This window comes from Typopeltis vanoorti, chromosome 22 (genome assembly GCF_054136105.1).
Source record: "Typopeltis vanoorti isolate ZY-2024b chromosome 22, IOZ_Tvanoo_1.0, whole genome shotgun sequence".
Taxonomy (NCBI): domain Eukaryota; kingdom Metazoa; phylum Arthropoda; class Arachnida; order Uropygi; family Thelyphonidae; genus Typopeltis; species Typopeltis vanoorti.
Window position 1 is genome coordinate 18,352,965 of NC_143570.1, and position 26,899 is coordinate 18,379,863.

The 26,899-nt window shown below is 37.5% G+C and overlaps 1 protein-coding gene across 6 annotated transcripts in view; it reads right to left on the reverse strand.

Annotated features, from left to right (window-relative positions):
* The window catches only part of LOC150094190 (uncharacterized), a 106,455-nt gene that overhangs the window by 74,185 nt on the left and 5,371 nt on the right, over window positions 1-26,899 (reverse strand). For 4 of the 6 annotated variants that reach the window (XM_090412121.1, XM_090412126.1, XM_090412122.1 and 1 more), the window contains exon 2: window positions 16,395-16,441. In XM_090412121.1, the coding sequence (XP_090268247.1) occupies window positions 16,395-16,421 (27 nt within the window). In that variant the 5' untranslated portion in view covers window positions 16,422-16,441. Of the gene's footprint in view, window positions 1-16,394; window positions 16,442-22,432; window positions 22,476-26,899 lie in introns of all 6 variants that reach the window. The other 2 variants (XM_090412125.1, XM_090412123.1) reach the window with 1 other exon arrangement.

A 26,899-nucleotide genomic window follows, 5' to 3' on the forward strand; every position in this document is an offset into this window, starting at 1 on the left:
TGTCTCTTAGATCCATGGAAAAACAATATAGCCATCTGCTGAGGCTGTTGCTGCCAGATTACCACTAAAGGGTGGAAAGGTATGGATATGAATATGGTTGGCAAAGATATGGATGACACTTATCAGCAATTTAGTTCAATGAACACAGAGTAATTTATTACTCTTTAATTAGTAGTTAGTTAGTTAGCAGTGCTTGGGATAAAATCAGCGGGTATCTGAGGAAAGCAATATCAGATTGTGTCCCTATGGTCAGGAGGTCAAACAAGGCAGGCATTAGATGGATGAGCAGTAGTATCAAGCTTGAACTGCAAAAAAAGAAAATGTTATGGAGAATTTACAAGGAGAAGGGCGATCAGGACACCCATGAGCAGTACAAGGCTCAAGCTAGGAAGGTTACCAGCATAGTAAGAAAAGCTAAATCAGATTATGAGAAGACCTTAGCCAAAGAGATCAAGGGTAATCCCAAAGAGTTCTTCTGCTATGTGGCAAGTAAGAGGAAGAATGACTTCGGAAGGATAACCTTAGTGGGTGCTGATGGTATTGAGGTGACAAAATCAGATGTAATAGTCGAGTTACTGAGTGATCACTTCTCAAAAGTCTATCACCCAAGTGAGGATATCTCTATACCTATAGCAATACCTAATGTGAGAATTGAAGCTAAAGAATCAGAGGTATTAAATATATTGCGAAACTTAAATGCAAACACTGCGGTAGGCTTAGATGGAATATCAGCTCGGGTGTTGCGTGAATGTGCAAATGAATTGTCAACCCCTCTTACCTGGATATTTAATTTAAGTTTGAACTCTGGTATGGTCCCTAGGGAGTGGAAGTTAGGCAAAGTGGTTCCTTTGCATAAGGGTGGCTCTAAAACTGCGGTATTGAATTACAGACCAATCACCATCTCAGGAGTAGTGGTAAAAGTATTGGAAAAGTTGGTTAAAGACAAAATTCAAGAATGGGTGGATCAGGATATGATACTCTATAGAGGCCAACATGGTTTTGTTAAAGGTAGATCCTGCCTTAGCAATCTATTAACTATTCATAATAGAATAACATCCAAGTTGGACAAAGGAACTGGCTACACAGTGGTACTTCTGGATTTTGCTAAGGCTTTTGACAGGATACCCCATAGAACACTGTTACGCAAATTGGAGCAGATGGGAATGGATATTAAATTGGTGATATGGATAGGAGAATGGCTCAGGGAGAGATACCATAAGGTGGTGTATGGAGGAGCCGAGTCCAGAATGAGGCAGGTGACCAGTGGTGTACCTCAGGGCTCTGTGCTTGGGCCAATGTTGTTTAATTTGTATATAAATGATATAGGAAACGGCTTAAAGGGAGATATTCAGTTGTTTGCTGATGATGCAAAGTTGTGTAGTGCAATAAAAAATCAAGCTGATGTTGAAAGTTTGCAGGAGGATTTAAATAAGCTGGTAAAATGGGCAAAAGAAAATGGATGTCAGTTCAATGTGGAAAAGTGTACAGTCATGCATTTTGGGATTAAAAGATTACCAGCTGTGTACTACATCGATGGAAAGGTACTCCAAGAGATTGATGAGGCTAGGGACTTAGGGGTATTGGTAGATAGGGAGATGAAGTTCAGAGGACACATTGCTAAGGTGTCCAAGATTGCACATAGGATTACTTGGTTGTTGAGGAACACACTGACATCCAGAGATAAAGAGGTTATTATTCCCCTTTATAAAGCATTGATACTTCCACATTTGGATTACTGTGCTCAGGTCTGGTCACCTGGATTCCTTGGAGATCAGAAGGCTGTGGAGAGGGTTCAGAGAAGAGTGACCAAGTTGGTGAGTGATATAAAAAATACTCCCTACATTGATAGATTGAGAGCTTGTGGATTGCAGAGATTGGTTGATAGGCGAAGAAGAGGTGATATGATAGAAACATTCAAATTACTAAAAGGTTTTTATAGGATTGATGCAGGGGAAATGTTTCAGCTGTGTGATAGTGATGGAAGAACAAGAGGTCATCTCTGGAAATTAAAGAAGAGTGTGGTTAACAAAGGTGTCAGAACAAGGTTTTTTGCCTGGAGGGTGGTGAATGAGTGGAATTCATTGCCTGACTTAGTTGTGAGCTCTTCGTCTGTAAATGAATTCAAGAAGAGATATGACAGATATTGTTTTGCTAGTTTGGGTCTCCCGCGATGAGTCTACTGACTCCATGGAGATACCCGTAATAATAATAATAATAATAATAATAATAATAATAATAATAATAGTAATTAAAGGTAGAGAACCAGCCAGTCCTAAATCCTTTTGAATAAAGAAATAAAGAAGGGTGACATTCTCCCTATTGGCTAAACCTGTTGCATGGATGATCAAAAAAATTGGTACATTTATAATGGTATCGTATTTCATTTGTTTCTTACATCTTATCAAATGATGTATCTATGGTATCAATACATGATTGAGACAGTGCTAGGGCCTCAAACATTTGAGGATGAAGGATTCATGCTCAAGGGTTTTCTGTTCAGTGCCAGAGCTCCCAACCCAACACGCAGCCACACATGGATGCCACTGACCGGCAAGCAATAACTGTGCTTGGGAGAGGAATACCATGGCAACTTGGGATGCTGTGTAAGCACCCCAACAAGCATTGGATCCTGACCACAGACCATATGATGAGAGACACTGCAACACCATTGACCCTTGCAGCCAAGCCCACTAGATGACTGATCCTGGAAGAGCAATCCAGGACTCCCTGTCTTTTGAAGCAGAGGCCAAAGCAGTGCAAGACTATCAGGATCCCCCCCCCCCCTTGTCCAGATATCCACAGATTACACCACACAGCAAAGAGGTCTGGAAGAAAGGAAATAAAAAAAGTCTCAGGAAAAGTAGAGCGAAGATTATGGCAAGAAAAGCAAAGAAAAAGAGCAAGAATGAAAAGAGCCAATACCAACACTTGGAGGTCCCCTCCACCAAGAACAGGTGCCCCACAGGGAGGAGGTTTATCTTGGTTTAAAGTAAAACAACTGCTTTAACACAGAAGTTTGTCTCTAAAATTCTATACAATGAATGCCGAACACCATGTAACCATGAAAAAAAGTCTGATTTAAATTCAACATTTTTTTTTTAAATGTTGTAATATGAAGTGTTGGCTGGGTAAGATGGCAGTTCTTCTCTTCGACCACTTGCAATACTTCTGAGTATTGGACTGTCTTGGCTGGCATACTTGTTAGAAAATCAAAATATGGATAGTGGACAAGAATTTTGAATAGCATGAGGATGATCACTCAAAATTTATTCACTCAAGAATTATATCTGTAAATCAAAGTGTATCAAGTAGATGGAAACAGTAATCAATAGAAAAAAGAGAATTAATTAAGTCTGTTTTTACTTTTAGTTTTAAACTTCATTTAATTTATAACCACCCACTGAATGGTGAGACTCCACCATCATATGGCTCAGATCTGTAAAAAGGAATAACATTCCATTTTCATGCTTGACTGTGTGAATGTGCTTGTGAATTGATGTCTATTAGTTTCAGGCCAAAATATTTGCAATAATAAAAATTATTTTTGTGAATATGTTTTTCTAATAATCATTACTATATCATAAGTGCCATTAAAACATACTGTAAGAGTTTATGCAAATGAAAATTATAAGCAAGAGGATGATTTTTAGTATAAATCTGGCTACAATTTTTCATCAAAGATATGATCAATAAAATTAACTTTAAATCAAATTGGCAAACAAAAAACATGATTAAGTAGGAGGGAGGGGGGATAAACTTATCAGCAAAAAATGAGTGTTTTGTATAATCTGGTGTAAACATTTTCTGTTCCAATAACACAGTTAAATTTCTATTTAACTATAAACGAATTGCCAGTAATTAAAAACCAAAATCCATCATCAAATTCCATTATCAAGAACCATATAGCTTTCTTTGATAATTACTATTACACACCAACCAATAAATCACTTATGCTTTTTTTTTTATGTTGGGCTCATACACAAGAGGTTGGCTGATCAACTCATAGTACATCAGTACTGTATATGGATAGTATATGATAAATACAACTCTCTGACATAAGACTTCTTTAGCTCTGAATGAGTCTTTGTTCTCTTAAGAGAGCCAACCAGTTCAAAACAGCTGTCAGGCAAATAAAATTTTTATTAAAATGCACTAATAAAATGTGAATATACAGAGGGCTTGGGTAGCACTCATATCTTATAAGCAGTGCAAGCTAACGCAACTCTGAAGTTGAAGTTTGTATTCTCATATGCTTTCTGGTCAAAATTTTGAAACTTTCAAAGTTTCTACATATATTCAACTTTGAAATAAGATTGGATCTTAAATATCTCATATTTCTATATAATTTATGTGGCCGAAATGAAGCTGTACTTCTTTGATAATTACTATCAAATAAATAAATAAAATAAATAGTGTTAATGGGATAAGAAGCAAGGCCTGAACCTTCAGAATCCAAAAATCTTATAATCTTTAAATAAAATAAAATGGATATAGTAAGACCTTGATACAGAAAATATTTGATAATTAGCATCCCTTTTCCAGATTGCAATCTGATGTTAAAAGGATCAGCATACCCTGCCTTCAAGGAACATCTGAACAAATAGCAAGGACCCGTCATCTTTCAAACCACCTATCAAGGACATATACTGTACATGATCACCTTTATCCATGTAGTGTTTATCAAATATCCTGTTCTTGTCATCTTTGCTACTTTGGACTCTAGTAGTAAGACTTATACGTTGGTTAGACATAACTGGTAATTAGTTTATGGAATTAACAACGCATATAAAGTATATTAATTAAAGGTAACTTTAATGAATAACTTCTATATTTCGGCGTCACATTGCCATCTTCAGGAACATAAAGATATGGTATGTGCACTCAGGAACTAACACAAAGCAAATGAGGAAGAAAGCAAGAAACTAATATTGTTCCTAAAGTCCTAATGGTGCCCTCTTGCGGGCTAATTTGGTAGTCTTGGCAGTTGGGCTGAAGTTCTCATAATGAAAGTCTCCCAAATTTGGGGCAGTTTCATGCACCCAAATTTGTTGAGGTTAGGAACGTTTTTTAGAGCTGCTGAAGATTCTTTGAATAATCTTTCGTATTTAAACTTGCTGCGATGGATTATTTTTGTTTTCTTCCAACGAATTTTATGGTGGGTATCTAAGGCATGGTCTGCCAGCCCAGAGCAGCTGTACTGGTGAAACCGGATGTAGTCTTGGTGTTCTGAAATCCTGATATTTGTTGTTCTGCCTGTTCGGCCAAAGTAGGACAATTTGCAGCTGCAAGGGACCTGGTATACACCAGGTAGGTCTAGGGGAAGTGGTTGGTCTTTGGTAGAGTGGATAAGGGATGCCAACTTTTTGTATGGTCTGTAACAGGAAGTAAGGTCATATTTTTTGAGGATATTGGTTATTTTTTCAGAGGTGCCTTGGATGTAGGGGATGGTGATAGACTTGGTGTAATCTTTATTGTGGAGGGGGGGGAGGGGGGTTGTGGTTTACAGGTTTTAGTATTTTTTGGATTTTTTTGGGGTTATAGCCATTGGCTAAGAAAGTGTTGAGGATGTGGTTTAGTTCAATAGTCAGGGCCTTGTCATCTGAGCAGATTAATTTTGCCCTGTTATATAGTGTTTTTATCACCCCATATTGTTGTGAGGGGGGGGGGGGATTGCTGGTGAATGTATCTGCCAGTGTGGGTGGGTTTTCTGTAAACAGAGAAAACCAAAGATCCATCAAGCTGGCGGGTGATTAAAGTGTCTAGGAAGGGGAGGGTGTTGTTTTCCTCTTTTTCTAAGGTGAACTGGACTCTGGGATGTTGGTTGTTTAAGTGTGTTAGGAAGGAGTGGAGTGTGTCTGAGCCATGTGGCCAAATAGCAAACACATCATCCACATAACGAAGCCAAATCGTGGGTTTTTGTGGGGCAGAGTTTAAGGCTTTCTCTTCAAATGTCTCCATAAAGAAATTGGCCAAGGGTGGGGAAAGTGGTGAACCCATGGCTGTCCCCTCTATCTGTTTGTAGAACTTTCCTTGCCAAACGAAATAGCCTGAGTTCATTGTGAACTGAAATAGGGCTGAGATATCGGGAGGAAACTTGGCTTGGATGAGCTCAAGGGTTTCTTTGAGTGGGACATTAGTGAATAGGGAGGAGACGTTAAAACTGACCATTATGTCAGTGTGTTGGAGTGTGAGGTTTTCTATACTGGCTTTAAAGTGGGCCAAGTTTTTTATGTGTGATGGTGTGTTGCCAGTGTAGTGTGTGAGCGTTTTGGCTAAATGTTTGGCTAATTTATATGTGGGGGAATCAATTTAATTTAAAAACCTTTAATTAATATACTTTATATGCGTTGTTAATTCCGTAAACTAATTACCAGCTACTTTGGACAGACTAACCTCTGCTTCTATTAGAATCAAAGAACATCAAGATTACACACAGTCTTACCATAAATACTATTACAACTTCTAAACAGCACCATGCTGCCCACAGAATTTCACAAGCCTGGTACCATTAGTGGTGCTCTGCACAGCCAACATTCACATGTTTATCAGTAAAGAGAGTGTTGTCTAGCTGTAACTCTCTCTTTAACATGCAGGTTAAAGAGAGTTATAGCTGTCTCTGTAACATGCAGAGGGGAGATTATGAGAACCATAATCGGTGGCTGCATTCCAATTCAAAGTTGGAATACAGCCACCTGTTATTTTCAACATGCTAAAAACACTCAGGATTAGTAGGATGTTTCTGTATTGGACTAACTGTTATAATGATACAGAAGACATATCTGACTGCCACAGAACAGGTCAACCACCCTGCATTAGGACGCAACAGCTTGTGAGGGGGCCGTGATGGCATGCCTCTGCTGTAATCCTGTGATAACAGAAAGTGATGTTGCAAGAGATGAACATTTCACATAGAACAATGTACTAATTGATGACCTGGAGCCTATCGTCATTCTACTGGACACTTCCTAGCACCACAACACCCCTCTGCGGCAGAGGGGTGATAAAATCAAAGACAATTCTCTAGCAGTATGTCGACAGACAAAAATATCCTCTTCACAGATGAGAAGATTTTCACCACTGACTTCATCACTGAAGAGTCATTTAACCACCAGAACTATTGGGTATAAGCCCCGGTGTCTTGACACACTTTGGCAGAGGTTTTGACCCCATTCTCAGAAATGCAACTTGGATAATACCCTGATATGTCACCTCCCAAACTAAACCATCACTGACACATTTCTATGAGAAAGGAGTCAAAACCTCTCCCAAAGTATATCAAGACATTATGTTGGAACCTGTGGAATGGCCCCTGAACAACACCTTGTTTCACAGTAGGCAGTGGATCTTGCAACAAGACTCAGCCCCTACACACAAGACGTGGACCACACAACAGTGGTTGGAGGCGAATGTGTCCAACCTCATCACCATCTGATTGGTCATCTGGAAGTCCCGGTTTGAATCCATTTGACTTCAAAATTGTGGTTGGTGTTTGGGAGAGAGTAGCCTACAAGAAACAACACCCCAGCTCGCCAGTCTAAAGGTGAATTTGGAGTGAACGGTGGCAGCATTTCCATTGGATATTGTGCATGCTGCCATCAATATATGACTTCACAGACTTCAGGTGTGCATGAAGGTAAAAGGGGAATATTTCAAACATTGAGTGTTGCTATATGCATGTTATACTGTACATGTGATTTTTATGTGCTGACAGCTGTAAATGATTTAATGATAAAGGTTTATGTGCTGTTCAAGTTGTAACAGTATTTATGGCTACACTAGGTATAAGATTTTTGGATTGTGAAGGTTCAGGCCTTGCTTCTCATGCCATCAATAATGGACACAGAGTACACTGAAACTGTACTAAAATGTTGCACTATAGGAGATTCGAATTTGAATTTCGTTGTCTATTTTTTGAATTGTGTGAAGTAATACGCCACTGTCCTAATCTTAATCAGGCAGACTGTATGCCTATTTCTAAGTTTTGGGACATGATGGCTGCTAATTGCTTATAATATTTTATATTTTTATTTATTTTATTTATTATTCTTAGAATAGGTGAATTCATTTAACTACCTAGGATGTATGATCACACATGAAAATTAAAAAGATATAAACCTAAAAATTGCAAAATATTTAAAAATAACAGGTGTAATTAACTCTATATTTAAACCAAACCTAGTTCATAAACAAACCAGACTAAAAGCATACAACACATTAGCCCTACCAGTCTTATTGTATGGAAGTGAAATCTGGACAATAAAACAAAAGACAAATGAAGATTAATAACAGCAGAAATGAAGTTTATGAGAAAAACTGCAAAGTATACTCTATTTGATCACAAAAGAAACGAAGAAATTATGAAAGAATTAAACCAAGAATCAGTAATAGAAAATATTAAAAAATATAAATATATGGATGGAACTCGTTCAAAGAATGAAAATAGAAAAATTACCAAAACAAGCCTTAAAGTACAAGCCATTAGGAAAAAGAAAACCAGGATGTCCTCTTAACAGTTTCAATAGTGACTTCTAAGGCTTGAACAGGTTCAAGCCTTAGAAGTCACTAAGGCCATTAACTAGGCCTAAATCATTGATATTACTATTATTATTACTATTATTACGGGCAACTCCAGGGAGTCATTGGACTCATCGAGGGAGGCCCCAAATCATATTCATCACAACTATTTGACATTCATACAGTATCTATCATACCTCGCCTTAAACTCATTCACTGTCACAGCATCCACCACAGACACAGGGAGCGCATTCCACTCATTCACTACTCTAAAAGTAAAGAACTCAGCTCTAACACCTTTACTAACCACACTTTTGCCCAGTTTCCATGGATGTCCCCTAGTCCTCCCACAACCAGCCCTGTTCTCAAAAATATCTTCTGAATCAATTTTATAGAAACCCTTCAGTAATTTGAATGTCTCAATCATATCTCCCCTCCTCCGCCTATCAACCAATTTTTGCAACCCACAAATCCTCAACCTGTTCTCATACGGTTCATTCCACAGACCTGCTATCATCTTGGTCACTCGCCTCTGGATCCTCTCCACCTCCTCCCCATCAAGAAGAAACCTAGGTGACCAAATCTGAGCACAGTAGTTGAGATGAGGTCTTATCAAGGCTCGATACAGAGGAACAATAACCTGCTTGTCTCTGCTTGTCATCGTATTCTTCAGCAACCAAGTGATTTGATGAGCTGTTTTGGTCACTTTTGCAATGTGTCCCCTAAATTTCAATTCCTTATCTACCAACACTCCTAAATCTCGTGCCTCATCAATTTCCTGGAGCACGGTTCCACCAATGCAGTAAACTGCCGCCAATCTTTTCACCCCAAAATGCATAACCTTACATTTTGCCACATTAAACTGACATCCATTCTCCTTAGCCCAGACCTCCAATCTATCCAAATCATCCTGCAAAATTTTGACGTCATCTGCATTCACTATTGCCCTACCCAACTTCGCATCATCCGCAAACAAATGAACTGTTCCTCTCAGATCATTTCCTATATCATTTATGAACAAATTAAACAGCAGTGGTCCAAGAACAGATCCTTGTGGCACACCACTAGTCACAGGCCGTCTTGTGGACTCTACTCCCGAGTAAACCACTCTCTGATATCTCTCCGTCAACCACCCTCCTACCCATCTCACCAACCCTATGTCCATTCCCATATGCTGCAATTTACTGATTAGAATTCCATGTGGAATCCTGTCAAAGGCCTTGGCAAGGTCCAGTAGAATCACCGTAAACCCATTACCCTTATCCAGTTCAGCCATCACTGTGTTATAATACATGATGATGATTTATTTTTAAATGAATTCATTTAATTATACATCTATTCTCATGTCTCTGAACTGTAATAGTGTTTCCTCTGACTGGGCAGCTGTGACTAAGACATGTGATATTATATGCATGCTATATGACTCATTCTTGTAATCAAAATTTAAATGTTGTCTTCTCCCTGAAAGAAACTCATGACTAGTGATGGCTTGTACATAACACTGAGACACTGCAGCACCCCCCCCCCAAGGAAAAAGTGAAAAAAATTAAATTTTTGTTTGTGTTTATAAATCATAATGCTGACATTATATAAATACAATACAACATGTTAAAGGTTACAGCTTATGTTTTGACATTGATTGAAAGTTAATTAGAATTGTTCGATTAACGCTTTAGATTACAAAACAAATGCACTGTGATCTAACACAGTATCGGAATCATCACGTTCGGCCAATTGTAGCTAGACTCACCGATATTCGTTTGCACTTGTCACTGCACATAAGTGAATCGAACACTGCTCGTGGAGCAGTGTCGCTACAGATAAATTGTATGCTTGCGCACGTTATTTCTATGAGATACAAAACATTTATTATTGGTGCATGTTCGTAGTGAGGAGGAAATATTTTTGGTAAATCTTATTTTATTGTTAAAATAACATAATTATTTGTTTATTATAGATACAAGGCTGAATTATGATGAGTGTCACTGTTGAAAATATGAAAAGAATTATATTTTCTCAATTATCGTTACATGAAATAAATGCACTGCGATCTAACACAGTGTCGGAATTATCACATTTGGGCCAATTGCAGCTAGACTTGCCAATATTCATTTGCACTTGTCACTGCACATAACAAGTGAATCCGACACTGCTCGTGGAGCAGTGGAGCTACAGATAAATTGTATGCTTGCGCGTTATTTCTGTGTACGAAACTTTTATTATTGGTGTGTGTTCATTATGAGGGTGAAATATTTTTAATAAAGCAATTTTTTTAATATGTAAATTTATTTATTAATAAATTGGTTACTGATTAGCAAAAAATTAATTATTTTTCTTATTTTGTATATGCAGCACCCCCCACTTAAAATTTTTACCAGCTGCCACTGCTCATGACACATTGAGCAAAATATATAGGAGTAATAATTATATTTAGTTTTCTCTTACATGTTTGAAGGCATTATTCAAAAATATAATTACTATCCAGCATCAAATTTACAAAGATATCCTAAATGGCAAAATTCTTTCTTTTGCACATAACACCTACATACAAAACATGTGCAACAGAAATAAACTATCATATGACAACACATAAAGACCACAATGTGATTGCAAGATAACATTCAGTGTGTCAACTAACTTCTCTATCAGCCAAGATGTGTGCAAACTTGGATCAAAATATGAAAGTGAAGTTATGTGATAGAGTTAAATAACACGGATAAGAAGTACAAGCCATTAATTACTTCCATTACGAAATGTAATAATCCTATAATAATGTTTACAACCCATAATCAAAACCAAACCAGAATAAATGGCATGGTGCAGTTTGAAGAATGATGGACATATGCAATTTGATTTGAAAAAGACATTCAACCGATTCTTTTCATGAGTAGAACCTTGGACTCCATGGAAGTCTCATGATGATGATGCTGATACACTGGTGTGAAAAACCCAAGGACAAACACTATTTCTAAACTTATTTAAGTTAAGGGATGTTACATCCCATATTGTTTCATAGCCGAATAAGAAACTCAGAGTTTCATGCCGAATATAGTAAATATATAAAGTTCGGCGAGTCCAAGCGTAAGCAAATACCTGGATAGTGTTACAACTGACCCTTTAGGGAGTGCAACACTGAGGCAACTCATGGTAAGGGTGGAGCAAGCTCCAATCACTATTCTTGATATTTCCCCATAATGTGAAACCCAGCTCCTAGGAGCTGTATTACTGTTCTACATTATGAGTGAGAGAAGGTCACTACCCAGACTGGTTTCAACCTTTATTGAGGTCTCATCAGTGAGTAGGCAGACCTAGAAATACCAAGTTTGTAGCAAACAGAACTTATATATACCCTACCACGAGAATTGCCAAGAAGGTGTCCTAATAAATTATTAATTATATGAAGAGCCAAAGGCTTCAATTCGGCGACATATAAACTTATTTAAGTTAAGGGATATTACATCCCATATTGTTTCATAGCCGAATAAGAAACTCAATGCACTCCCTAAAGGGTCAGTTGTAACACTATCCAGGTATTTGCTTACGCTTGGACTCGCCGAACTTTATATATTTACTATATTCGGCATGAAACTCTTTGAGTTTCTTATTCGGCCGCACACTTTTAGACAGATCTTAAATAAAAATAAACTCTGCATTTTTTCAAGGCAGTAGTTATATGTATTGAATTATTATATTTGTTAAATCATTTTACTACTGGGAGAACAATATAAAATACTTGATTGATTTAAATATAAGGTAAATTAAATTTAATTACATATTTCTTTTTTTTTTTTTTACATGTAACACAACTTAATGAGAACACTGTGGGTGTTCATGTGCGGCAACAAGTTCATCAAAGTCGATTTTCAACGATGACAACGACAATGGTAACAAATCCTGAAGATGGTCATCAGTCAATCGGCTTCTTTGTGGTGATTTAACCGACCTCATAGTTGAGAAAGTACATTCACATATGTATGTGCTTCCAAACATGGATGCAATTCTCAAGCTGAAATCACTCAATGCAGGATATTTTTTCCTCAGTACCAGTTTCCATTTGAAACTTGTAAACTTGACTGGAAAAAGGGGTCACTTCGAAAGTCACATATTCCAATTGAATAGTGTCCTGCTGCTCTGAAATGTCGCATTTCATTGGGTTGTTAAATAATGTCAGTGGTGGCCGCATGTCACTGAAGTCAGAAAATCGCTTACTTAATTGCTCCAAAAGTTGGTCTAACATTGGCACAGAAAACTTGAAGTCAATGTCATGGCTATCCTCCATCAACTCCCTGCAGGAAGGGGAAATGTACCAAGTTTCCTCTGACTAGGGTGAATTTAAAAACCTTCAGTCGACTTATGAACCCATCTAGGTGCCCAACTAAATCTGAGATTGTTTGGTTACGTCCTTGTAACTTCACGTTGAGTTTATTCATGTGGTGTGTGTGATGTCTGTTAGAAAGGCGAGGCTGTTAAAATGAGGATCACATAGTTTTGTGATTAGTTCTTTGTTTGTCTTCTCGTGTTCCTCTAAAAACTGTTTTATTTCCTTTCTCAAAGCAAAAAATCGTTTCAAACAGTTCCCCTCTGCTTAGCCAACGTACTTCTGTGTACAACACTAAATCATCATATTCTGTCTCCATTTCTCTTAGAAATGAAAGAAACTTGGGGTGTGTGTCAAGGCCCGATTTCCGCCCTTAATTAGATTCACACACTTCATTAGAGTTTTCATAACATCCTCTATCTCCAGAATTTTACCACACAGAGCCTCCTGATGTATAATGCAATGCAATACAGGGCAACTGATTCCAGCCTTCCTTAGTAAGCCAACTAAGCCTGTTTGAGTACCATGCATTGATTCAGCACCATCTGTAACAATAGCTGTGAGATTGTTGATGTCACCAGTACCATTTACAACCTTCATAACTGCCTTGACCTTTGGCTGTGTTATGCAATGAGTCTAATGCTATTAGCTCTTCATTAATAACAGTCTTTGGAAACAGTTCGAATGAAAATTAGAAGTTGAGCTGTATCTGTTATGTCAGTTGATTCATCCAGAGCCAATGAGAAGCAAGCTGAATCTGTAATAACACTTTTTAATTTATTTAATATGTGAGAGCCTATTTCCTCGACTCTTTTTGTTACAGTTTGTTTTGATAGTGGAATGCTTTCAAACTCACTGGCAATTTTACCTTCCCCCAAATGCACGTGCCATTTTCACAGAAGTGTTTTACAAATTCACAATCAGATAATGATTTTTTTTTGCTTTTGTTATCTCTGCGCTTACAACAAACAATGCCAAGAGTGAACTTTTTTGTATTGATGTTGGTTTAGTAAAAATAGATTTCTGAGCACTAACCTTTCTCTTCAAATTACGTACAATTTTAGTACGTACTTTTCCAATGTATTCTTGGTATTTAGCGGCATGGCGCTGTATGTAGTGGCGTTTGATGTTATATTCCTTGTGCACAGGCAATACTTGCAAACACACAAGGCACTGTGGTTTGTTGTCGTTACTATTTATAAACAGAAATTCCATTTTCCCATTTCTCCTGAAATGACCTGTTTTCTTGACAGATCTTACTTTTCTTACTCAGTACACAAAGGCTGAAGTAACTAAGTAACTGACCAGGGGACACAAACTACAATAATAACACTGTTAACTGTGAAACAGGCTCTGAAACTGATCACTGTAACCAGAGCAGAGCAAGTGACTTTCAATGATGTATTATTCTGGAGCACATAGAAATCTCCCACTCCCACTACAACAATCTGCACAGAGAAGCAGTAGATTTTATAAATTGAGTAATCATTTTAAAGCAATTCTGATCATTGTTGAGAATATAAATTGTTTTCCACATCAGAAAAAATGAATATAACTAGTATATCAATCAGAAAATCTGCAGTTGAAACTAATAGCTAAATTGATAATACATATAATTTAATCTAGTTATTATCCTGCTGCGGGCCGCACAAAATCACGTTGCGGGCCTGCTGTTGGCCACCTATGATCTAGATGATTTCATGTCGAGAAGAATTATTGGAAAGTCTGAAGAAGGCTGCAGAATTACTGATATTGCCAGAGAGTTTGGAATTTCACACAGTGCTGTATCCAGGCTCTGGGCAGTGTTTCAATCTAATGGAATGTGTTCCAGATGTTTGCTAAGAGGCCACCCTCATGCTACCACGAAGCATGAAGACAGATTTTTGGTTATAACAGCAAAACAGAATCGATGCACAATGGCAGGTTGGCTTGCACATCAGCTCCATTTAAGCACAGGTATGGAGATATCTTGACAAAATGTGGCAAGACGTGCGACAAGTAGGCCTATACACCCGAAGACCTGCAGTCCCTGTAGTCGGTATCCCTTTATCCACAGCTCATCACAGAGCACATTTTAAGTGGTGTGGAATCAATAAAAATTGGACAAGACACCAATGGGCTAATGCACTCTTTACAGATCCATGTGACTATTGTATCTAAGAAGGGGAAAAAGTCATTAGCTTCTTGTTCCATTGTGAAGTGGATTTTAGGGTGTTGGCTATTTAAATGCACTAAAGTCATTTTAGTCTTCCCTCTGATTCTAGAAGGCACTTGATCTGGCATGAAAGTGGTACTACTTACCATCACGAGAATGTTCTTGAAAAGGGTAGATATGGTGTGCTGGGGTCATGGTGTGGGGAGGCATTAGGCTTAATGGATGCACCAAGCTACAAGTGCTGGAAAAAGGGACTATGACTGGTGAATAACATTGCAATGAAGTTCTTGAACATCATGTTCCATGGTGCTGTAGGCAAAGTATTCATTTTTATGGATGACAATCCCACACAACACCATACCCAATCAACGGAGATACTTCCTGAGGCTGAAGATATTAATCGCACACAAGTGGCCTGCACACCCCCCCAGATCTCAACCCCAAAAAACATGTTTGGGATGCAATACGGAGGAGACACACTGCTGCTCGAAATTCCACTCCAGAAAACAAACAAGGCCTTATAGAATATGTCCAGCCGAAGTTTGCCTCAATAACTTCGGGCTGGACATATTCTATACTGAAATGTCTCTCTGCATAGTTTCTGTAAGTGCTGCAGATTAATTTCATAATCTGCCTCATAACCTCAAGCCAGTCTGGTTGGCCGAGTGGTTAGCATATCTGCTCTCCAGCCAAAAGGCTGCGGGTTCGAATCCCGCCGTAGGCATGGATATTTGTGATTGTCTGTGAAAAAACTAATGGTGGTCGGTGGTAGATAGCGTTGGTGGAGTTGAGGTCAGTTGGTGGATTGAGTGGTAGAGACAGAGTTGTAGAGAAAGTGCCCTCCCTCGATGAGTCTTTAGACTCCCTGGAGGTGTCAAATAATAATAATTTCTTAACTACGTCCTTAGGAAATTTGTAACATTGACCAAAACATATTGCAATTTAATTTGTACAAAATTTATAGCACATTTTTAGTGTAATATAATATATTAATATGCTAGCAATAAACTTGTGTCCCCATTTGGCTGTAATCATGAAATATTTTCATGTACAAGTAAAAATGTAGTTTGTCCTTAGCTTTTGGACACCAGTGTAATAATATACATATATAATTCATTATACATAAATGTCATATCTCTTTTTTATTTCATTAATGGCTATGCCAATAAGGTAATAAAAGTCAAGTACGGCAATTCTTAGAAGAATTCTAATTTAGTTACAGAGTGATTAAAATTACTGGTAATTTCACAGTATGCATCGTTGATATCTCAAGTGAATTACTTACTGCATTAATCATCTATACTACATTATTAGTATAGATAATAAAGTCAAATATTAATTTAATAGAACAATTATTAATAACAAAGTGAATATTAAAAAAATTAAGACTCAAATACAGCTTCTTACCAATCGCAAATCAACGCTTGAATGCATCAGAAAAAGAGATGTAGGTTCTGCAAAAGAATAATACTTTTATATATTATTCTCACCTTTAACAATATTTATTCCATGCATGATTATAACTACCTATTGAAAATTATTAATACAAATCTCATAAAGTTATAATGAAAAAATCATATTTGAAAGACTAATCACATGTAGTAAACACTAATTATTATTCACACAATATCAATCATACCTCTCCTGCAACTCATTCACTGACAAAGCAATTAAAGACCACCTCTAATAACCATTCATTTATTACTCTCTGAGTAAAAAAAAATTGTCCTTAAACCCTTGCTATCTGTCAGGTAATCTCAAAGGAAATGTTTTTAGCATTAAGTTTTGAAAGAATATAAAAGATAACACTTGCTAATTTAATCAAGTACAGGGTGTTCGGGATAAATTTGACAGTTTCGTAAGGAAAAAGAAAATCTTCTTTGTATCTATTAAATTTAATGAATTGACAAAAAAACATTACAGGCAGAGTTAATTACAATACTATCAACAAGATTTACTCAAAATAACCACCATTAGCATCGATCATAGCTTCAATTCTGCTTCGGAACCTCGAACAAGCTGATGCTACAGTCTCCCTGGGAAGGGCCGCAAAAACTGTTTTAATTTTATCCATTAACTGGGCTTTTGTATTACTGGAAGTGCGATTGGTGTCTTTTTCAACTGCGCCCCATACAAAATAATCCATGGGGTTAAGGTCTGGGGAGTTTGGAGGCCAAACATTTGGACTGGTGAAGTCGTAGAAATTTTCAGACAACCATTTTTGACTTTTCCAGGAGGTGTGGCAAGGGGCCGAATCCTGCTGCCATACATACGGCCTACCATTGGCTACCCTTGTTATCCAGGGCTTGACTACAGTTAGCAACTCCACGAACAAAGCCCGAATTCCAATGCCAGGGTTCTTCAACACCTGTTCCTGCAGATTTGCGAGGAATTCTGCTGTACGAACGCAATCAGATCGTCTGCTAGGGATCTTTCTTCTTGCTACATCCTCGTAGTCACCATTGCAAGTCTCTAGTTCATGCCTGATTGTTTTTACTGTATTCAGGGAGCATTGGGCAGCAGTCGTAATATCCTTATTTTGATGGCGGGCACGAATCATCATGATACAAGTTATTCTCTTCCATGATTCAGGTGGGTTCCAGCTATCCATCCTTTCTGACATCTTGTATATGAATGAAGAAGGGTCCAAACTTTTAAATGAAGAGAAGTGTGTGTTAATACATGTAACTTACGGAAAAATATAATTAATTATAAATATGTCAAATTTATCCCGAACACCCTGTATATGTTCTCCATTTGAATCAATAATGCTCTTCCAACATTGCGAAATCTTCATAATACCATTACTATAGAATTTAGGAGCATGAAGGCAAAAAAAAAAAGTTGCATAGGCTCAATTTCAATGCCTCTACTAGATCATATTGTTTTCATTAATGAAACATTGCAAACTTCAAAATAAGTGAAAGTATGAAGCTGCAAGATCAGGAGAATAAGGAGATGACGTGGGAGCTTTTCCCAGCTGAGTTCCTCAATCTTGGTACAGGTGATTCTTGCACTATGAGGATGTGCATTATCATGGTGAAAAACAACACCCTTTCGACTAACAGAGAACACCTCTTTGCTTTCAGTTTTTCATTCAATTGATTGAGTTGTTCACTGGCTAAGTGGTTAGTGTATCCACTCTCCAACCATAAGGTTGAGGATTCAAATCCTGCCGTGGCATGGATATCTCTGATTGTCTGTGAATATACTAGTGGTGGTGGTCATAGATGGAGTTGGTGTAGATGATGAAGATAGTTGTGGTTGGTGAAATGAGTAGTGGAGACGGAGAGGTGTAGAGTAGGTGACCTTCCTCAATGAGCCTTTGGACTTCCTGCAGGTGTTACGTAATAATAATAAACTTCAGCTGCGAGTGTTTGGTTTTGTGGCAAGAGTTCAAAGTGCATAATACCAGCCATATCCCACGAAATGCTTAACAAAAACCTTCTGATGGTAAAGGTCTTGTGTTTTGGCTAAAGTCCTGTTCCCGTGAATGAACCCACTTCCCTCGGTGCTTAACATTCTGGTCAAGTATCCACTTTTCATCACCGGTGATTACACGACTCAAAAATGGAGATCGAACCTCTCGAGAATGAAGACCAGTGCAGATGTTGGCACACTCTCTTTGATTGTTGTTCATCAGTTCGTGAGGAACCACTCTATTCCAAGTTCTTGCAAATGCCGATGGATGGTCAATGACAATGAATCAAGATCTTTTGCTAAATCTTCAACAGTTGCATTGGCATTTCTTGCAATAGTGGCTTTCAGCATAGGGAGTCTTTCAAGCTAAAGTCCCTTTGTCAAAATTTTGGAACCATCGCTGGCACTTTCGCACATTCAAAACATTATTGTTGCCTTTTTTGAACTCTTCAGTGACCTCCACAGTAATAAAATGCTATTTAAACAATAACTTATGTATGATGTTCTTACCAGGTGGAATTCCTTAGAAAATGAGGCCATCTCAGCTTAGCAGTACTTATAAAACTTTAAAAATTCATGCTTCGACAAGCCAAGACACATTTGAACAAGTACAGTATAAAAAATGACATTACTTTTGGGATGACCTGATATATCTAGAAAAAGGGAAAATCATACCCTAAAAGTTGTGCAAGATGACTCTTAGGTATGGCCACCTTTTCTCTCCTTTCTTCACATATCAAAAAATTTATATTATCACTCTTGTAAACCTCTTCAGAAACTTATGTTTCTATCACATTCTCTCGATTCCACCCATCAACTAAACTTTGCAACCCACAAATTTTCAGTGAATTCTCATAAGAAACACTTCACAGACATGTCACCATTCTAGTCATTTGGCTTATGAATCCTCGCCAAACTGCTTCCTTATCCAAAGAATCTTAGGCGACCACACCCTGGCAGTATCAAAGCTTATAATTACTTTCCTATCCCTGTTTCTTTAATATCCAAGTGAAACCACGAAGAAATTTTGCCCACTTTTGCAATGTGTCCTCTGAACTTCAATGTTGTGCTATCTGCCATCATCCCTAATCTTCTGGCCTCATCAATTTCTTGAAGTCCAGTTCAGCTAAGAAATACACAGCTTGTAGACTTTCTAAAGTGTTTTACACTGTCCTTATTTGTCACAATGAACCAGCAAAGATCATCCTTTTCTGTAACTTCCAGTCTATTCGGATCTTACATGACTGCTGCATCATTATTAATTATTGCCCTTTCTTTGATCTGATTTGTTCAGAATCAATGACAAATGGCTAGATATTCTGTTTCAATCATTCCAAATATCATTAATGTACAAATTAAACAGCAACATCCCAAATCAAGAGCAACATGGCACACCACTGATCACCTGCAGATCAGTGGTGTGCCTTCTTTTTCTAAGCCGCTATATACTATTCGCTGATATCTGTCTCATCCCATCTGTATGTCGCCAGTTTTATGATCCACTTGCGCTTTTACATAACAGGGTTTCATGCAACAACCTGTTAAATCTTTGCAGAGCACAGCAAATATCATGATGCAGCTATTAACATTAAATAACAAATGTCACTTTACTGTACAAAGTGAGTAAATTATTAAAACTAACAGAGCTCTTCACAAAGCTGTGCTGTATTGTGTACAACATAATGTCATATTTCTATCTACCCACTACTAAATTCTATGCTTAAGGATCATGCTTGCAATACCAATTGTACTTTCTCTCTCTTTGGGAACTTTTTATGTAAAAGGACTTATACAGCCTGGTTAAGGACACTTGCAGGATACTATTGCACCTTCTCATTACACACAGTCTGCACAGTTAGCCTAGTGGCTATGCGCTTTGTAACCATATGCCTGGGGAAGGAGTGTCCTTGGTTCAATTCCCATCAATGACATGAGGAGCTTAAGGATCTTTCTCAGCCATAGCCAAGTTAGCTGGTCTTGGGCAGCAGGGTTTCCCCTCCCCCAGTTTATCTGAGGGGTTTTCATCCCACAAGCAGGCAAACCAGCCCCGTATACACACAGGCTACAGTCATAGGATATAGTACTTAATTCCTCATTAGGAGGGCTCAACCTGTCCTAAGGGGCAGTCGAGGAACAAGGTGAATACCACACAAATAAAATTACACACAAGCTGATTACTCTTCAATTCCATAGCTGTATTCACACTGAGATTTCTTAGTATTCTTAATGCCACCACTTCCTCCATCTATTCTCATATTGGTCATTGTCACATAAATTTCCTTTTCTTTTTTTTTTTAATACACGTCATCAAATTCCTGATATGTACCCACAGAATAATTATTATAGTACTACATGAAAAACTTATGCCATTACTAACTCCTAATCAATAATTTTCCTCCAAATTAATCGATTATATGTCAAGATTCCAATATTATCAGATGTTATATTTCTGTTTTTTAACGTGCTTTTTACTGTATTAATCCATCTACATCTTGGTCTTTCTCTGGGTCTTCTCCATGCAAACTTGGCAAACAATGCTTGTTTCGCTAATCTCTTCTCCCATTCTGACCATACTACCTGAGATTAGCTCTATTAACACATTTCTGAATGCTAACGATAGCAAGTACTTTCCTAATATGATACTGACATTGATGCCATCTGTTCACTCCCCTAATCTTTCTCAGAACTTTCATATCAGAGGTCTTCAAATCCCAGTCTTTTTACATTGTCTGGAGACAAGTCAATGCTCTATAACAGTGTTTCTCAAAGTGTGGTATGCGTACCTCCCCCAGGGGTACACAAAAGGTCTTCAGGGGGTACATGGCAATTTTCGGCTATGCATCATTAACATATGGAATCATTATTAAGGGAAAAAAATAATTATTTTAAACATATATATTTCTCAGTACATTATATATTATGTATGAATTCTCCTACTCAAATTGTGAGTTACTATCGCCACAGCATTCAGGTCCTGGCGATAGCAGCTCACTCCCTGCGGTAAATAACACACCCTCCCCAACAGCATCACTATACTGAAGATCAACAAGAGAAACAAGTAGCTTTATTGTATCACTGAATAAGGTACAGAGACATTTGCAGTCTGCATAATATATTTCTCAACAAATAGTGCAATTAGAGGCAACTGGGATAAAAATGGCACTAACTAATGAATCAGATCTCCCCTTCAACAGAATCTGCTGTATAGACTCAAGCAAAACCATATGTTGCAGCATATGGTTTTGCTTGACACCACCCCGTCGTGAACATGTTAAAACTAAGAAATATATAATGAATGTGTTTTGGATATTATAGAATTCAGTTGAAGAGAATTAGCATTTCAATTCAACTGTTGGCCTGTCTTTGGTTCGCGCAATCTCTTTAATACCGTACCAATCATATGCACTTCTTCATAGCTGCTCTATCTCTACTGGCCTACCATTGCTGTCTGTTTCGCACTCTGCTTTTACTTCTCATTAGTCATTTATGAAGGAATGCTCATTACGTATCTCAAGTCTTGTAAATTACTGGTAATTTTTGCTTCAAATAATGGGAAAGAAGATGAAGCTATTTGGGTTGATGACTTTGATGATGAACACAAGGAAACTGTTCTCGATGCCAAAAGTAGTAATAGCAAATAGGAGCTTCTTGGTAAGTTACACCATTTTCAGTTTTTTTCAAAACTTTAGTTTCTGAAAATTTTTTCGGAAAATCCCCGTATATATCTCGCACCACGATTTTTAACTTTCATTTTGGGGGAAAAAAGTGCAAGTTATATTCGAGTAAATACGGTAATTTTCTTAGCTTTCAAATTCTTAAGTATGGATCATTGGTTAAAGACTGGATTTATAAAACACACAAAAGAGCAATATAGCAAATACAAGCAGCTGTAAGCAACAAGAAAACGTTGATATTGTATCTGGATCAAATAAAATTGATAAGGGTGTGCCATCTGACATCTCTAGAGAACCAACTAGGAAGAAAATGAAAAATCTTCATAAGTATGATATGAAATGTGGACTTACTTCATGGACGAGAAACGAAGAGGAACCGATTCCAAATTTCGATCTATTAAAAATAAATCTTTTGTTTACATGAATATATGAATTCAAATAAAATAGACATTTACAATGAAATATACTTTATTTATTTATTATTATTCTGGTAAGGGGGTACTTGGTAATAATGAAAATTTAAGAAGGGGTACATGGATATCTGAAGTTTGAGAAATACTGCTCTATAAAATGATGGTACAACATGACAATTTTTATATACTGGTTTCCATAAATTAAGAAAGAAAAATCACGATCTCTGGGGAAGGGGACATATGAAAGTCAGATTTATTATCTAAAAATAACCCCAAGTCTGGTTATCGTATACAAATGAGTGGAGCTGTCAGCAGTGTACACAAATTAGCCATAGCATAAAAGTAAGCATTTTGGAGTAGTTTCCCGTCTTGTGTCTGGAGTGATAGCCAAATTCTTGGATATGAATGCAAGACATCACTTAAGTATGAATTCAGGTGGTAAGCTATTTCAAAACTAGAGGTCGGCCAAAGTCAGGCAGAGGTAGCCAAATAGTTGCATGTGAGTCATTCTGTGGTTCACATACCATGGAACCAATACAAGAATACTGGTATCTGGTATATGCTTCCACTCGGCACAGAAAGCTTGATGAAGGTGGCTTGTATGCTAGGCAACTGGTAGTCTGCATGCCACTATCCCTAACATCAAAGGAGAGAATGTTTAAAATGAACTAAGCTTCATTCAACTGGACTCAAGACCAATGGAGATTGGCAATGTTTATAGACATCCCAATTTGTTCTGTAAAGAGATATCAGGAATATACCCTGATCTAAACCAGAGATGCATTATCATCCCTCTAATATCCGTAAATGGGACACTTATGGTGGAGATAATGCCATCTGCTTCCTAACAAAACCATGAATGCTGCAACTTATAGAGCCAGAGTAGAGTACTGGACCCTTATGTTTGTCCACATGCAGGTGTGATAGGAGGGCATTTATCCTACAAGATACTGCTTGTCTTCATTGAGCAAAAAACTCATGGACCAATATCTTCAAGAAACTCTACTATATGTATGGACTAGCTAGCCAGGCCTCCTGACATTAATCCTATTCAGCACATATGGGATGCTAGAAGGACAGATTATTGTTGTTGAGCATGAGTACAGGGGTAGCAACTGCAAATAAGGTTCATTATCACCTTGGGGAATACTTCCACTAGGTGGTAGATGCAACATACTGTAATGAAAGATCATACTGAGAGGTGAATGGCAACTGTCAGAAAATGATGGTACACAAGACCCATGAAGTTGCACTATACCATCCTTGAAGCTTGACAAGTGCAGAGTACCACCCTCCTCGTGGGCAGGCTGTCTGGCTATGGCCAGCCAATGGTACATCCTATTTCCTCCTATCAGGGTTAGCACCCCTGGTAGGTTTCTTGCTCGCTACAATAGAAACAAATATTATAAAAGAACTTTTCTCTCTTAGGATAGTACTGCGAGAAATGCCGTCGTTAGAAACACCATCATCAACTCCATCTACTGTATCTTCTAATACTCTTATCTTTATAGGACAGGCCAAGGCTAGATGGACCCCCAGAAGAAGAAGAGTGAAGGGAAGCAAGAAGAGACCTCCCTTCTTGCTTCAAGGGAGATCTACCTACTAATTGCTGGCGAGTGAAACATCAATACAGCATCTGTTTTACCTATAGATCCTTCAATGCAATTAAATCACACAGAAAATTGGAAAGTTACAGATCATTATCATCATTATTATTATCCAGGCCTCCATGGAGTCAAAAGACTCATTGTGGGAGGTCGTTTTTAGGAAACACAAAGTTTATCATACCACTCCCTGAACACATTGACCGTTCCCACTCCAACCACTCTCTCAGGCAATGCATTCCAAGGTTTAACCACCCTCCATGCAAAGAAACCACTCCTCACCCTCTTGCACACAGTCTCCTTTCGTAACTTCCAAGGATGGCCTCTTGTTATTGCTCCTTCCCGCCATTCCACCAAGTGAAAGAACTCTCCAATGTCTACCCTGTAAGTGCCTCTCAACAGTTTAAAAGTCTCGATCATATCACTTCTCCTTCTTCTATCCACCAAACTCTGCAGTCCACATTCCTCAGTCGATCCTCATAACTCATATTGAACAGTCCTGAAACCATCTTTGTTATCTGCCCCTGTATCCTTTCCACAGTCAATTTATCCCCTCCAAATCCTGGGGACCAAATCTGAGAACAATAGTGTGGTCTGATCAGGGTCTTATACAACAGAATGATAACTCTTTCATCTCTGCAAGTCAGTGTTCTTCTCAGTATTGCAGCAATCCTCTGAGTTATCTCAACTAGTTAAGACAAATGTTAGATGATTTTATTTATCAATTTAGAATTGATCAGACATTGATGTCCCCTATAAATATATATTCTTTAAATGAAACTGCTTCTTTAGAAGCTTATTTGCTTTAGTCTGTAAAAAAACTCCATTGGACTGATATTACCATCAATCACTTAAGGGTATTATTTCTAAAGCTTTGTTTAATCAGAATTTAAGTTCCTCTTGCTGTTGACAAAAGACTTGTTAAATAATTATATTAATCAAGTCTTTTGTCAACAGTGGCATTTTCCAGCAGATACTTGGTGGGTTAATCCTATGGAGAGTGTCGAGGAATCCTCTCATAAAAGAAGGAAAAGAGAATATGCTCATGTGCAGGATATGTATAGGTGAAATAGAGGTATATCGCCAAGATTAATATTGGAATGAGAAGTTAATCAATTCTGATCAGTTTCCAGATTTTATAGCATTTTGGAGGCAAATATTCTCTGTTTCACCACCCATATTTCAGCCTAATAGCTTTCATCATTCTATGATTAATCAATAAGATATTATCAGATTAATCATATATTACATGATTAATCAATCAGAAATTAAAGCTGCCTTTCTGGAAAATTATTCTGCTCCTGGTCATGATGGCTTTACTGCAATTAATTATTATTATTCAGGCCTCCATGGAGTCAAAAGACTCATCAGGGGAGGTCCTTCCTAAGAAACACAAAGTCTATCAAGACTTAGTAAATAATAATATTTGGTTAACCGATCAAGTGTTGATCAATTTTATTAATTAACTGGACCAACTAGTTTCGCCACACTTATCTGTTGGCTTCTTCAGGGCACTTACATATAGGTTTAAACACTCTCACAATTATGCATAACTGCAAAACTGACATGGAAAACCCTAATCAGAGCCTTAAAAACAGAAGAAATGAACTTTAATACAAACTACAGAAAGTTCCTCAGCAACAGCTAGCTGATCTTGTACATGCGATACGTGTTTCACTCACGTTCGATACTATTTCATTTGTAATTATTCTAGTCAGTTTTTATTCTTGTCAGTTTTGCAGTTACGCATAATTGTGAGAGTGTTTAAACCTATATGTAAGTGCCCTGAAGAAGCCAACAGATAAGTGTGGCGAAACTAGTTGGTCCAGTTAATTAATAAAATTGATCAACACTTGATCGGTTAACCAAATATTATTATTTACTAATTTATGATCAAGAAAACAACCTTCATGATGAACTATCAAGACTCATCGAGGGGAGGTCCTCTCCTAAGAAACACAAAGTCTATCATACCACTCCTTGACCGTTCTCGCTCTCACAACTCCATCATGCAATGCATTCCATGGTTCAACCAATCCTTGAAAGTACTTCAAGAATAGCAGTATGGGGGGGGGGGGGGAGACACATTAAGTTGAAGAACATTCCTCTCAAGATCCTACAAGACATGTTGAACCTTCTCTTGTTTATTAATAAAATTCTCCATTGCTTAAAAAGTCATGCAAATGCTACTCATCCATCTCAATATAGCCCTATTATTATATCTCCCAAATTTCTTAGACTATTTCACAAAATATTGGCAAAGCATTTACAAAAAATATTTCCTCATGATGTTAGAGCAAAGAGCCTTCATTCCTGTTAATGGACGTGCCAAAAATATCATATTAACCACATTAATTTCTAAAGGTCTTCGATTGCAAATTCCACTTGTGATTGCTTTGATGGATTTACAGAAAGCTTTTAACAGTGTCCCCTCATACTACTATTCTTGAAGTACTTTCAAGGATTGGTTGTCCTGTTCTTTTTAAAGATTATATTTCAGAGTGATACAGTAAGTCATCCATTACAATTAGTATTGGAGATAAAACATCATATATTCCTTCTATACGTGGCATTAGACAAAGAGATACTTATCACTTATCTTTAATAGTGTTATGGATGCTTTCTTTCATCTATGCTACCATATAATGGTTTTAATTTGCCAAATAAATATGATGGCATTTGCAGATGATTTGATACTTGTTGCAAAAACTAAAATTGGCATTAAGGAATTGTTAGACCATACTGCTCAGTATTTTACTTCCAGAAGTTTTGCTATTAATAAAGACAAGTTATTTACTCCC